This window comes from Drosophila grimshawi, unplaced genomic scaffold (genome assembly GCF_018153295.1).
Source record: "Drosophila grimshawi isolate 15287-2541.00 unplaced genomic scaffold, ASM1815329v1 contig_311, whole genome shotgun sequence".
NCBI lineage: Eukaryota > Metazoa > Arthropoda > Insecta > Diptera > Drosophilidae > Drosophila > Drosophila grimshawi.
In genome coordinates, this window is record NW_025063098.1 from 22,832,484 (window position 1) to 22,844,454 (window position 11,971).

Here is an 11,971-nt window from a genome sequence, read left to right on the forward strand (position 1 = left end):
TTCAAAAATACAGGTGATGCCAATTGTTTTTATTTTCTTTTGGGCTCAGGTTGTCGAAAGCTAAACACCGCCCACAGGTAAAGGCGATTACTTAGTTATGGTTATCAGTGTCTGCGTACCCAGATAACGATGCCTGGCAGCAAATGAGTAAACAGGCTGACATACCAGCTTCGTTAATCAGTTTGATACCTTGGGTTGAACTGAACGGACACGCAATAACATCGATATATACATATATGTGTATATATATTACAAATATATGCCCAGAGCATTAAAGACTTAAACTTAACATTAAACTGCTTCAAGCTGTATCGTGTCAACTCCAGACGCTCCTCTTTAAACGGTAAATGAATAGTTTGTAGATGTGAAGGTTGCCCTCTTGCGTGCCTTTGTCTTTGCCACTCTATATGATTCACCCGCCAAGCTGAAAAACCAATAGAAATCCGTAAAAATTAAATTGATAACAAAAAAAAATAACAATGCATACTTCTTATCTGCAAAAATAAAAATTGGCTCGCAGATAATGCACGAAAAAAAAAAGAAAAAAAAACGGATACGTAGCTCTCTAATAGCAGCTCTATGACGTATCGCTTTTCAGGATAATGGATATGGATAGTGCGACATATGCCTACATCTCCGAGCCCGTCGAGTTTCGGCATCTGAAGGGCAAGCCCATCGATTTCCGTAAGACGTTCGATGTGCGCGGCTTGGGCACAGATGAGATGCTCCAATTGTATTTGCGCAGGGCAAACTTATCCGACGATGTGGAACACATGCCGGCGATGCAGCGACGCACCTATGTTTATGACATAATTAGAAGCCATAAGAGCCCCGGTTATTGGGTGGTAATTGCCAATTCTTGAACAAGACAACACCCTCATCAGTCACCATACTTATATAAATCAGTTGCAATTTGTAATCGCTGCTGAAATTTTCTTTTTGTTTTTATTTACTGGTCTTTTTTAGCCACCCTGCATGCAGGTGAGCAGCGACGTCTTCGCCCAGCCCCCACCCGCCGTTCTTCCTCCGCCCACAATTAAAGCCTCGCCGGGTAGCGAAAGACGCTTTTTTGCCGACGCCGCCAGCCTGAATATGAGTCAATCCTCGTCGTCGAATAGCCTAAGTAGCTTTGGTGGTGGAGGTGGAGCCGTGCCGGGTCCCAGTTTTGCCACCAGCGTTGTCGTCAGCAACAAGGGGTCCAAGTACGAGATTAGCGGACCAGTCGGCTTTCAACATGTGTCCGGTGATGTGACACGGGATCGCACGCGAAATGCCTTCGATTTGAATGCCGGAGCCAATGATAATGTGCTGAAGAAGTACATGATGGAGCATGGCATTGCCGAGGAGGATGTGGCCGGCATACGACGCCAGGAGCTCATCAAAAAGATAGTCCACTCCAATTTCACGTGGATGGTATGATTCACAAAAATAATTCGAAAACCTTTATTATAATTGCTTTTTGCTTTGACAGCCCAACAAGCAGGATATGCAAAATGCGGAGCCTAAACTGGTTTATGCCACCATATCCACAAACAATCAGATTACACCACCACCCTCACCACCACCACCACCACCAGCTGTGGCCAAGCAGTCACCTCCAAGCACCTCTTACTCCAACTATGCATCGCTTACATCGCGCTTTGTGGACATCTCTGACATGGACATGCCCAACAGTCAGCAGCAGCAGCAGCCGCAGCATCAGCAACCTAGGCAGGAGATTGGCACCGTTATACCAGTTCAGGTGCAGCCAAACAGACAAAAGATTCCGCCACCGCCGTCAGCAGTGACGGCAGCCAATACACACTCTGCGTATCCAGCGGCCATTGAAGTGCGTGCCACGCGCAGCACAAAGCCACCGAATGAAACATATGCCACAATTGCGCCACAAACGCAACGCAAGGCGGGCACAATGCGAGTTGCGCCACCAGCACCGCCAAAGCCAATAATTGTGCCCAGCGAGAATCGCACCACGGTGCAATATGCACCCGTTAAACAGCCAACTCAGCAAACTCCTGTAAGGGCATCACCTATGATGCCACGGCCTGCACCTCTACAAGTTGCACCTACTCCTGTTAAGGCATCACCCATGCCGTCACGAGTGGCACCTTTACAAGCTGCCCCTACTCCTGTAAGGGCAACAGCCAACCAGCCACGAGTGGCACCTGTAAAGGCATCAGCTGTTCCACAGCCGCCGCCGCCACCTCCGCCAGTTATGGGAGGAGGAGGACCACCGCCACCACCACCGCCACCACCAGCAGCTATAGGTGGTGCACCAATGCCACCACCAGCAGCTATAGGTGGTGCACCAATGCCACCACCACCGCCACCAATGGGTGGACCTACTCCGCCGTTGGTAATTAAAAAGGCTGACCACCCAAAGGTGCCCGCAGACACAGGCGATAATCGCGATGCTTTCCTGGAAAGCATTCGCAATGGCGTCTCATTAAAGGTAATATATTAATTGGAGTAACTTGCTCGTTATTAAACTTGATCTACTTGCAGAAAGTCGATAAGAAGGCAGCTACAATAAGTGGCATTAAACCGCGAGCTGAAAGGAAGCCAGTGCCAATGGATTTCATGAGCGAGCTAAAATTGGGCATTACACTCAGGCGTGTGAAAAATCCGGCAGATAATCCGTATTCAGATGCGAACGCACCGACGGAAGAATCAAACGTGTAGCAAAAAAAAACAAAATGCGCGCGCAACTTTTGAAATTGTTTGTTGATTTGGCAACGCTTGACTTGGTGGCTTAGCTAGTATTAATTTGGTTTTTTTCCATAACAACACTTGCAGTCTGCAATCGCAATTTAAAGTCAATGTTTATTAAAGAAATTATTTATTTTAATTTTATTTATCTATGCAATCATGTGTTATCTACAATGAGCTGCAATTATTGTGCACATTTTTTGAGATATTTCCCATATGACAAAACATTCAAAAAATAGCAAAAATATCTACACATGTATAAAAAAATGCTATCGCTACTCAATTACTTTTAAACTGTTAATCACAATTTACATTTGGCAGTGAAATGTGTAAATAAATTTGTTTGTGTAGAGGCAACATGATAACTTATCTCGATGGTAATTATTTATAAGGTTTTGAAAGCCAACGGCATTTATGAACACTTCTACTTCGATTCTGCTTTTCTCTGGTGTCTGTGTGCGTTGTTCGCTTGTCAAGTGTCATAATCAGCTGGATGTCTCAGGTGAGCACAGTCGGCCGTATAACTACAGCAATCATTTGATATTTTGTGATTAGTTCTCGACCAGTCTGGAGCTAGCTGCTAAGGTGACATTACTTTTTTGTATTCAAAGACTGGCTATTTAGTGAACAAATAAGATTATGCAACGGATTGCGGTTATTGGTGGAACCGGCATGACCGGTCAATGTGTGGTTGACTACGCATTGGAGAAGGGTAAAGTACAGCAACAAACTATTTTCTTTCTTTCAAATTGTGCTAACACATTATTACTTGCAGGTCTCAAAGTGCGTTTACTTTACCGCACTGAAGCCACAGTTCCGGATCGTTTCAAAAGCAAAGTTCAATTGGTGCAGGGCGATGCAACTAAATTGGACGACGTGAAACGTCTAATTGAGGGCGATGGAGGAGTGGATGGCGTTTGCGTCATCTTGGGCACACGCAACAAACTGGAGCCCACCACTGAATTGTCCCGTGGCACCGAGAACGTCATTAACGCCATGAAAGAGGCAAAGCTCACGAAATTCTCCGTTGTCCTGTCATCGTTTCTATTACGTCCTCTTAGCGAGGTACCCGCTGTATTCCACAAGCTAAACGAGGAGCACAAGCGCATGCTGGATCTGACCAAAGCATCTGGATTGGACTACATAGCAATATTGCCACCGCACATTGCCGATGAGCCGGCCAGCGGTTACAAAGTGGTGCACGATGAAGCACCTGGACGCCTCGTCTCCAAAGATGACTTGGGCAAATTCATTGTGGACAGCTTGGATCAGCCCGAGCATTATGGCAAAGTGTGCGGCATTGCAAAGAGTGCTTAAGCCCATTATAAATTAATTCAGTAGCCCATCGTCTATTTTGCATACAAATAGTAATAAAATAGATTCAAACGTACAAATAATAATGATTCTAACAAAGCCTTTTAAAGACTATCTACTCAATTGTATGTACATACAAAAGAGCGTGTGTGTTATTTTATGCGCACTATAAACTTTCCATTTTAATACACAGAATAAACAAATTTTAATTGCAATTACGTGTCATGGTATCAATTGGCAAACGTCGGATATGCGGCGGTCAGACACCAAACATTCAAAGCCATTAGCAGCTGTCGCTTTTGACGTCATGCAGGTATTTCGAAAATGTGCACCTGTAGAAAATGCACAGACAATCTATGAGAAGCCGAAAATGAGCAGCTTCCGCTTTGAGGTCCAATGCCAAACATGTCGTTGACAAAGAACAGAATACAGAAAATTATTACATGTGCACATGAACTTTGGGGTACAGTGAACTTTCTATATGGCATATCTATCTTATTATTATTTGACAGCTTTCACAAATATTTGAGACTTCTTTCTTCTTGATTGATTCATATATATTTAGTTAAAATGTATATGCTTAAAAAGTAGAGAAAAGTAGAGAGAACAGTTCACTTTCTATATGGCAAACCAATCATATTATTATTTGCTATAATCAAGTCCTCAGCTTTCAATAAATTATTTTTGACAAGTATCTTAGGTTTCTTGTTGATAAAAAGGACATACGCGATTCTCATTATATTGACAGTTCACTATAAATATTTATTTAAAATGCAGACGCACACACAAACCGATGATAAACAAATGCGTAGCCGATGCCTGCAGAGACTCTGGTTTATTTTTGAACAAAATAAACTTTCCGAAGCTTTCCGTTTATGTCGTGTCGCTGGGCATGCAGGCAGGCGGACCCGAAGTCCCCGCACCGACTATATCTGATGCAGCTGTAATAAAAATAACATTACCGGGGCACACATCAATTTTTGTCTTGAAGCAGAACACCGTGAACTTGAACTTGTCATAGATTTTGTTTAGACAGATTGCAGACGAATGTTTCCGTTTTGTTTTCCGTACGTTAAATAATGACAACAAAGCGATTAAAATATCTACATCTTTAATATAATTTATTGCCTTTCGTTGATTGCTTAATGCCACTACATTTCCATTTCGATATGTATATCTATGCTATGTTTTATTTGGAAGATAATTGAGTTAGATATTGTCTAGCAAGCACTTGAGCAAACCCTCACAAAAAATCATAAGGATATGAGTTATAAATAAATAATTATACATAATTAAATTAACTTGTATATATTATGAGCAATATACATATTAACACGGCCAATAACGTGCCAGGTGCATCTCAAGCTTTTTTTTACGAAAAGGTAACAAAAAATACATGCGGAAAGTAATATTTAAAAATCAACACGAGCGTAATATGAATGTTTTGTTTTTTTGTTTTTTTTTTTTTTTTTTTTGTTTTGTTTTATGTAATCGTAATGGAATTAGAAGCAAACGCTCTAGGAGATATTACAGGCTGTTACAGCTCTACCGCTGGGCAGTATTTGATATATATATATATTTATATGTATATATGTATAAAGCCAAAGAGCGTTTACCCAATTTGACTAGTTAAACTGGCAAACTCCGTTCTTAAAGCTGGAAGCTTTGGCAGCTTGGTTAAGCCAACACTACTACTACGGGTGCTGACATCTATAAGACCTTCTTCATGTATTTCTTTTTAAGAATTTGTAAGCTAGGCAACTCGCAGTGACGCGGTCCGTAAATGGAAATTGGCGCACAATATTCATACCCAATGCGCTCGTAGAAGCCATCCTGATCGATGGTGGACAGATAGATGGTGTTCAATTGCAGTACGACACGACAATAGTCCTCGGCAAACTTCATAATTAGCTTGCCAAAGCCCTGGCCGCGATACGACTTGTCCACAACAACAGACTCCACGAAGCATGCTTTCTTCTTGGACGTTATGGGGCTGAGCTTCAGGTGCGCTATCACACGGCACATGCTTTCCGTGGTTAGGACCAGGCTGCAGGGCAGCGTGTCGCATGATGCCTCCAGGGAGCGCATGCGCGCAGTTTCAGAACGCGGCCATTCCGAATTAATGAGCGCGCATGTATCCTTCATTAGCTCCGGAAAATTGTGTATGGGCACCACATCAAAGGGACTGCCAGACACATTGAACGGTGGAAGCCCCTGTAAGCAAACAACACACATTAGTGCAAACCAATTCAAATGGCGCTGGATCTGTTCAACAATTGTGCTTGTGTGCCACCAATCCAGCTACTACCTCAAAGTACGGCTCCAGTTTAATATAGCGCATATCGCTTTAACTGACAAACTAACTGGGCTGACTGTCGTCGTTGTGCCAGCATCAGGCTACGAAAGTATCTCAATATCTAAAAGAGAACAAATTTAGTTCTATTCGTTTCTACGCAACAACTTCTTAAAATATTTGTGATTTATTTACACAGGAGGAATCGAAATACATATAATATGTACACATACATATATTATTTACACTTTGGTCATGAAGGGAATATTCATTAAAACATTTTACATATTGGACAACAATCTAAGAGCGAAATATTTTTAAAGCAAGGATGAGTTTTTGTGTTCCTGTTGTGTTAAATTATAAAACTGAAAGTTTTGTTCAAAGTAAAAAAAATATTTATCTACAGGGGTTACTCGAAAAGTGAAACTATTCGGATTCTCATGTTGTTCTATCTTTCAAATAAATTGATTCTTCTAAACGATGTAGGCAAAAACAAGGCGTTTAGCATATTATTGAAATTGTCGATTTAAATTTGAATATTCAAAAGTTTTGGATGCTTAACTTAAAATATATTTTCATTCTTTAAGCAATAGATTTGAGCCTAATTTCCTGGGCAAGAGTAAATTATCAGCCTTGGTTTAAGGTTAATAGAGAGAGAATTTTCATCTGTCTACAAAACTAATACATTACTCGCATACATTTTTATTTATTTATTTAGTTTTTGTGATCGAGACGGTGTAGGCGTTAACTCATATATATCCAAACATCGGAACGTATGTATAGATGTAAATAAAAATGTACACAAATATGTTTAGTTTGTATGAATGATTGTGTGCGTATAATTTTGTCCGCGAAAATCAAGGTGAGGCATAAAAAAAGAAAATTTTTTTCTAAATGCTAACGACACTTGTCCGACCTTGACTGGCCAATCCCAGCAGCAGAAACAATCGCACACATTTATGAGGATTACTTAGTAATGATTTACTTGTGCGACACACACAGTTTATAACCGACATATGTATATATCTATATGTATGTACAAATGCAGTGCTAAATAATTGTAATGCTCTTGTGGAAAACCGCAGACGCACAGACTTTAACTCAATTCAAATGAATTGTTCAAGAATGCGTAATAATTATTGATTTTGTCGGATGTTTACCATTGCGAGCACTCGTTGCTCTGTGCGTTGATTTTCGTCACGAGCGCCACGGCGAAATATACAAAGCGAACTGATATAGTTTCCAATTCTGGCGATCCAAGAAATGGGCCAAGTTCCGCTGGCCGAGCAAAATGTTTAATATACAATCGATGTTGATGATAATTTTCTGTGTTTGTATTTGTGTTTGTGGCGGCAGTGACGACGTTGACGGCAACAGCGACGCACGCTTCGTTGATTTTATACAAAAGAATTGGCTTGATATGTAAATGTGTTAGTCTCCTGCTTATATGCTTTTATTTTTAATATATATGTTTAGTTTGAACAACAGCCGTTACGTTTTGTTTTATTTTTAAACATTTTGCTTAATATTTTCATGTGTGGAGCGATGCAGGTGTGTGTTGCCACCTTACTTATAAATTGCCCGTTCTGCCAACTTTGAGCTAAAATGTATCGGCCGACCTCCACGACCTATCGGGCATTTATAAATATATCGGAAATTGTAAACAGAATATAAAAAACAACAAAAACGTGGATTACTTGCACTGCTCGCATGTAGTTAATGAAGTAAATGACAAATTTACAAATAATATAATTAACGGTTTAACGGTAAACTTACAGTTAATTGTAAAAGCAGCAGCTGTTGAATTTTCCTCTTCGCGACACTGAAATATTTATTACACAACAAATAAATCAAATAAAGACATGTCGACAATGTGAAACATTTTAAAATTGGCACCGTGCAGTCTATAAATAATTTGTAAACAAATCGCCAAAGAGGAAAGACGCCAAAGCACTTCAATAGCGTGCCAGGCATTGACACTGACCCATTGCTGATTACCAATACTTTTCTGCCGTCGGCAGACGCCAATAAATCAGCGCATCGCATAGCAAGCAGATTCACGTGCAACAGCTGCCGCAGTAACAATGGCGAATCGACAAATGGCACAACCGCCAGAGAATCATTTACGTCTCTCTTGGCACGATACCCAGATGATAGCCACACTGAGTCCCCAGACCGTTATGGACTACTTTTGCCGCAAAAGCAATCCGTTCTATGACCACATGTGCAACAACGAGACCATCCGCATGCAACGTCTGGGAGTTGAGCATTTGCAGTAAGCATCTGCTGCTATCGAAAATTATGCCTTGCGAATTTATCTGTTTTCTTGCAGCAACATGTTGGGATTGGAGTACATCTTACTGCACGTCGCCGAACCGATTCTCTATGTGATACGCAAGCAGCATCGCCACAATCCAGCAGAGGCAACCCCAATTGCCGATTACTACATCATTGGAGGCACCATATACAAAGCACCCGATCTGGCGAATGTGATAAACGCACGCGTCGTAAGTGTTAATGAGTGATAAGGTGGCGAAATGAAGAAGACATTATCAAGCTCAATAAGACCCTGTGATCAGCATCAGTAGCCAAGTCGATTTTGTCTATGATAAAATTTGGCATTCATCCATCCATTTCCTCAATAATGTACATATATCGGCGTGAACTTAGACGGTCGACTATATGATAACTACAGCTCTAAAAAAATGTTGGATAAAAACTTAGCTATTTTATGTATACTTTAGATTTATTATTTGTAAAGCCTTTTTTTTATTTTCTATGATATCTTCTCCCATTGCATGTAATATTATATTACAAATACTTTACCAAATATCGTGCAATATTAGTCTATTATTCAGCACTATTCTCATGTGAAACACTTTCTTTCAGCTCAACACCGTTGTTAATTTGCAGTCTGCATTCGAGGAAGCCAGCAGCTATGCGCGCTATCATCCCAACAAAGGATACACTTGGGATTTTTCATCCAACAAAATTTGTATGTAAAGGATCCTTAAACAAAGATATCTCTTTCATCATTATAATGGACTTTTGCAGTGTCAGACAAGTCCAAGGCGGACAAGAAGGATTCGAGTGCCACCAAGGATGACAGCAGTGGCACGCTGTTTCAGAAGCAACGCGTAGACATGTTACTTGCGGAGCTGTTGCGTAAATTTCCACCGCCAATACCGCCAATGCTACAGAATTTGCAGCCGGCTGGACAGCTGCCAAATGCAGCGGGTGCGGATGGAGGCACTGCGACCAATTCAACCGAGAATCATGCAAATGGACCATTGGATATCGCTACAGAAAGCATAGATATGAAACCGCCGCCAGAAAAGAAATCCAAATGAAAAACTACATTGCAGTTAAATCGTATATTTGATATAAACTGTATATAAGTATTAAAGTAAACACAACTTAAGCTAAAGGGTATTTGATTTAAGCCTGATCTGGAGCATTCAGTTGTAAGTTGTTGGTGTCCTGCTTCTGGTTTTTCGAGTGGACTGTCAGACTGTGTGTAGTGTAGTCAAGGACGCTCTTAAACGACTGCTTGCAGATGTGACACGGCACCATTTTGGTCGGCGTACGATAGACGCCCGAATGGGCCACTTTCTTGGTCAACTTTTTCATTGATGGCGGCGGCATTGGTTCGCTTTTCGTCATTGGGATTGTGGTGGCGCCTTCATTGCAAGTTACTAACGAGGCTGCAGAGGTCTCTCTCGCTTGAAACTTACCCATGGACATAGTCGGTTCTTTTTCAATCGCAGGCATTATGCTCACACGCGGCTTGGAGCTGTCGCTGCCAGATACCATCAGCTTCGGCAGCTTTGCCTTCTCCACGTGATTCAGCTCAGTAAATTGAAGCTTACGCTTCTCGCTCGGCGGAATCTTTGTACAATTCTGCATTAGATGTATGTGAAGCGCACGCTCCAGCACAAATTTCTTGTCACAATACTTGCAGCACGACTCCGACTCTTTGTTCCTTGCTGGCCGGCATTTCCAGTGCGACTCAATGTGTGTATCGAGCAATTTCTTCAAGCGAAAGCTGGCGCTGCACAATTTGCATTTGAACTGCGCCGCTGGAGCCTGAGTAACCAACTGGGATTTAGCAGTGGAATCAGGAGCTGCCGCAGCAGTTTTCACAGAGCGTGAAGTGCTCGTGGATGAGCTACTGGCGCTTATGGAGCGTATCATTGTCGACTTGCGGTAGCCAGTGCCACCGCCAATGCTTAGTCTTGGGGCGGGCAGACAGCTGCGACGAGCAAGCGTATTGCTTGTTGCCAGCTTCCGTGCGGGGCTGTTCAAGGTGGTCTTAACCACGATGGACATGCGTTGCTTAAAAGTTGTCCCAGTAACTGTGGGCAGAAAGGAGCGACGTGGTCGGGGCAAGGCCATTGTAGGCACTTTCTGCGAGGGCTTCGCTTGTCTTTTGGAGTTCTCGCTGAATTTCATAGCCTTGGCAATAAGCTCGGAGACCTCGTTTACCATTTCAGCAACGCCAGTGTCTGCTGCTTCCACCTTGCCCTCTGATAGTGTTGGCATAGTCAGCGGTTTCTTCTCCTTTACGATATCAGCAACTACAGCATCTGCTTTCATCTTGTCTACAATCGCCAAGACAGCATCTCCAGTGTCAACGACGGGTGATGGCATCATCATCGATGGCTCCTCATTCGAAACTGAAGAATCCCAATCGAATAAAAATAAAACCAAAACATTATATTTAATTACCAACCTTCAGTGATATTTTCCAGCACAACATCGGCGCTCAAGGGGTATACATTGTTAGTCTTGTTGTGCTCCTTAACTGAAATTTCATCAAGTGTCGCATTTGCTTCATTGAACATTGTGTTGGTCTTCACTGTGGATGCAGTGGCGTCTATGCTCGATGACAGTGTGGAGTTCTGCTCATCCGGCTGCGAGTTCTCCTTGTTATCGCCATCAATAACAGCAAAAGCCGGGCGTACATTCTTCGTAGGCGTCGAGCACAATGCGTTGTGTTTGCTTAGAATGCTTTTGTCAAAGGGACGCAAAGGGGATACATGATCCTTGCCCATATCATTTTTGATTAGTAACTCAAGCATGTTTTTCTTCGTTTTGTTCTTCTGCTCGAGGGTGTCATTGTGTTGCATGTCCTCGATGCTCTGCATCTCCAAATACTGAGTGGTTTGGGTAGCCATCACTGATTGCCATTTGCTAGCGAGCGTCTCATCGGCATCGGTGTCGAAGGACAAATACATACTGATGCTGTCCTCGCTGGGCGCAATCGAGCGACGTGAATTATCCATAATTACACTTTTGTTCTTTTGTTCGTGCACGCAATGCAATACCTTATTGTTCAAATTTGAATTGAAATTGAATTTTCACTATTACTACTGAATTCGCGCTGAAGATCGCCGAAGACGCCTGGCTGTACCAACAACTAATCGTTAATATTTCAAATGAACTTTTGAACACTGAACACGATCTGCACTTGTAAACGGCGTTGTAAATAAATATCGGCTTCGTACTGCGAGTCAAAGCGAATTTAGATAATTTAACTTCATATAAGCGAGCTGTTTTGCTCTTTTTAAGATATTCGAATATATTCCTATTCGTGTCGAATAATCTTCAATTGTAAAGGCATACTATGAAATCCGTTTACTAGCACTGATATCTTTG

General features: G+C 42.0%; 5 protein-coding genes across 8 annotated transcripts; 3 read left to right on the forward strand and 2 right to left on the reverse strand.

The window, feature by feature from the left end:
* The first annotated feature begins 242 nt into the window (after positions 1–242).
* On the forward strand, positions 243–3,075 carry LOC6568433 (formin-like protein 20). Of its 2 annotated transcripts, XM_001994719.3 has the most exons (5): positions 243–343; positions 599–845; positions 967–1,413; positions 1,472–2,449; positions 2,503–3,075. In XM_001994719.3, exons 2-5 carry the CDS (start codon positions 603–605, stop codon positions 2,677–2,679), a joined length of 1,845 nt encoding a protein of 614 aa, XP_001994755.1. In that variant the 5' UTR covers positions 243–343; positions 599–602; the 3' UTR covers positions 2,680–3,075. The 2 variants fall into 2 exon arrangements, with proteins under 2 accessions (XP_001994755.1, XP_032596374.1); XM_032740483.2 differs by lacking the exon at positions 599–845 and having other exon boundaries at positions 245–343.
* A 1-nt stretch (position 3,076) lies between these two features.
* Positions 3,077–4,238, forward strand: LOC6568432 (flavin reductase (NADPH)). Of its 2 annotated transcripts, XM_032740486.2 has the most exons (3): positions 3,077–3,208; positions 3,262–3,418; positions 3,482–4,238. In XM_032740486.2, the coding sequence occupies exons 2-3, from the start codon at positions 3,346–3,348 to the stop codon at positions 4,021–4,023; spliced, it is 615 nt and encodes a 204-aa protein (XP_032596377.1). In that variant the 5' UTR covers positions 3,077–3,208; positions 3,262–3,345; the 3' UTR covers positions 4,024–4,238. The 2 variants fall into 2 exon arrangements, with proteins under 2 accessions (XP_032596377.1, XP_001994754.1); XM_001994718.2 differs by having other exon boundaries at positions 3,188–3,418.
* An 876-nt stretch (positions 4,239–5,114) lies between these two features.
* LOC6568431 (N-alpha-acetyltransferase 80) lies at positions 5,115–7,896 on the reverse strand. 2 transcript variants are annotated; one of them, XM_001994717.3, is made up of 3 exons: positions 7,474–7,763; positions 6,329–6,437; positions 5,488–6,234 (listed from the first exon to the last, which is right to left on the reverse strand). In XM_001994717.3, the coding sequence occupies exons 2-3, from the start codon at positions 6,359–6,361 to the stop codon at positions 5,731–5,733; spliced, it is 537 nt and encodes a 178-aa protein (XP_001994753.1). In that variant the 5' UTR covers positions 6,362–6,437; positions 7,474–7,763; the 3' UTR covers positions 5,488–5,730. The 2 variants fall into 2 exon arrangements, with proteins under 2 accessions (XP_032596378.1, XP_001994753.1); XM_032740487.1 differs by lacking the exon at positions 6,329–6,437 and having other exon boundaries at positions 5,115–6,234; positions 7,474–7,896.
* Positions 7,897–7,983: 87 nt separating this feature from the next.
* On the forward strand, positions 7,984–9,734 carry LOC6568430 (mediator of RNA polymerase II transcription subunit 6). Its single transcript, XM_001994716.3, has 4 exons — positions 7,984–8,588; positions 8,646–8,820; positions 9,203–9,308; positions 9,368–9,734. The coding sequence occupies exons 1-4, from the start codon at positions 8,398–8,400 to the stop codon at positions 9,661–9,663; spliced, it is 768 nt and encodes a 255-aa protein (XP_001994752.1). The 5' UTR covers positions 7,984–8,397; the 3' UTR covers positions 9,664–9,734.
* LOC6568429 lies at positions 9,669–11,923 on the reverse strand. The gene is made up of 2 exons (XM_032740484.1): positions 11,046–11,923; positions 9,669–10,989 (listed from the first exon to the last, which is right to left on the reverse strand). Exons 1-2 carry the CDS (start codon positions 11,596–11,598, stop codon positions 9,752–9,754), a joined length of 1,791 nt encoding a protein of 596 aa, XP_032596375.1. The 5' UTR covers positions 11,599–11,923; the 3' UTR covers positions 9,669–9,751.
* Between the last annotated feature and the right edge of the window lie 48 nt (positions 11,924–11,971).

Bases quoted from the DNA above. Each gene is read 5' to 3' on its own strand.
- LOC6568433 (XM_001994719.3), top strand. From the start codon at position 603: ATGGATATGGATAGTGCGACATATGCCTACATCTCCGAGCCCGTCGAG. The intron at 846-966 runs GTAATTGCCAAT...GGTCTTTTTTAG, and splicing joins AGAGCCCCGGTTATTGGGTG to CCACCCTGCATGCAGGTGAG. The intron at 1,414-1,471 runs GTATGATTCACA...TTGCTTTGACAG, and splicing joins ACTCCAATTTCACGTGGATG to CCCAACAAGCAGGATATGCA.
- LOC6568432 (XM_032740486.2), top strand. From the start codon at position 3,346: ATGCAACGGATTGCGGTTATTGGTGGAACCGGCATGACCGGTCAATGT. The intron at 3,419-3,481 runs GTAAAGTACAGC...TATTACTTGCAG, and splicing joins TGACTACGCATTGGAGAAGG to GTCTCAAAGTGCGTTTACTT.
- LOC6568431 (XM_001994717.3), bottom strand. From the start codon at position 6,361: ATGCGCTATATTAAACTGGAGCCGTACTTTGAG. The intron at 6,235-6,328 runs GTAGTAGCTGGA...GTTTGCTTACAG, and splicing joins AACTGGAGCCGTACTTTGAG to GGGCTTCCACCGTTCAATGT.
- LOC6568430 (XM_001994716.3), top strand. From the start codon at position 8,398: ATGGCGAATCGACAAATGGCACAACCGCCAGAGAATCATTTACGTCTC. The intron at 8,589-8,645 runs GTAAGCATCTGC...GTTTTCTTGCAG, and splicing joins CTGGGAGTTGAGCATTTGCA to CAACATGTTGGGATTGGAGT. The intron at 8,821-9,202 runs GTAAGTGTTAAT...ACTTTCTTTCAG, and splicing joins ATGTGATAAACGCACGCGTC to CTCAACACCGTTGTTAATTT.
- LOC6568429 (XM_032740484.1), bottom strand. From the start codon at position 11,598: ATGGATAATTCACGTCGCTCGATTGCGCCCAGCGAGGACAGCATCAGT. The intron at 10,990-11,045 runs GTTGGTAATTAA...GGGATTCTTCAG, and splicing joins GCTGGAAAATATCACTGAAG to TTTCGAATGAGGAGCCATCG.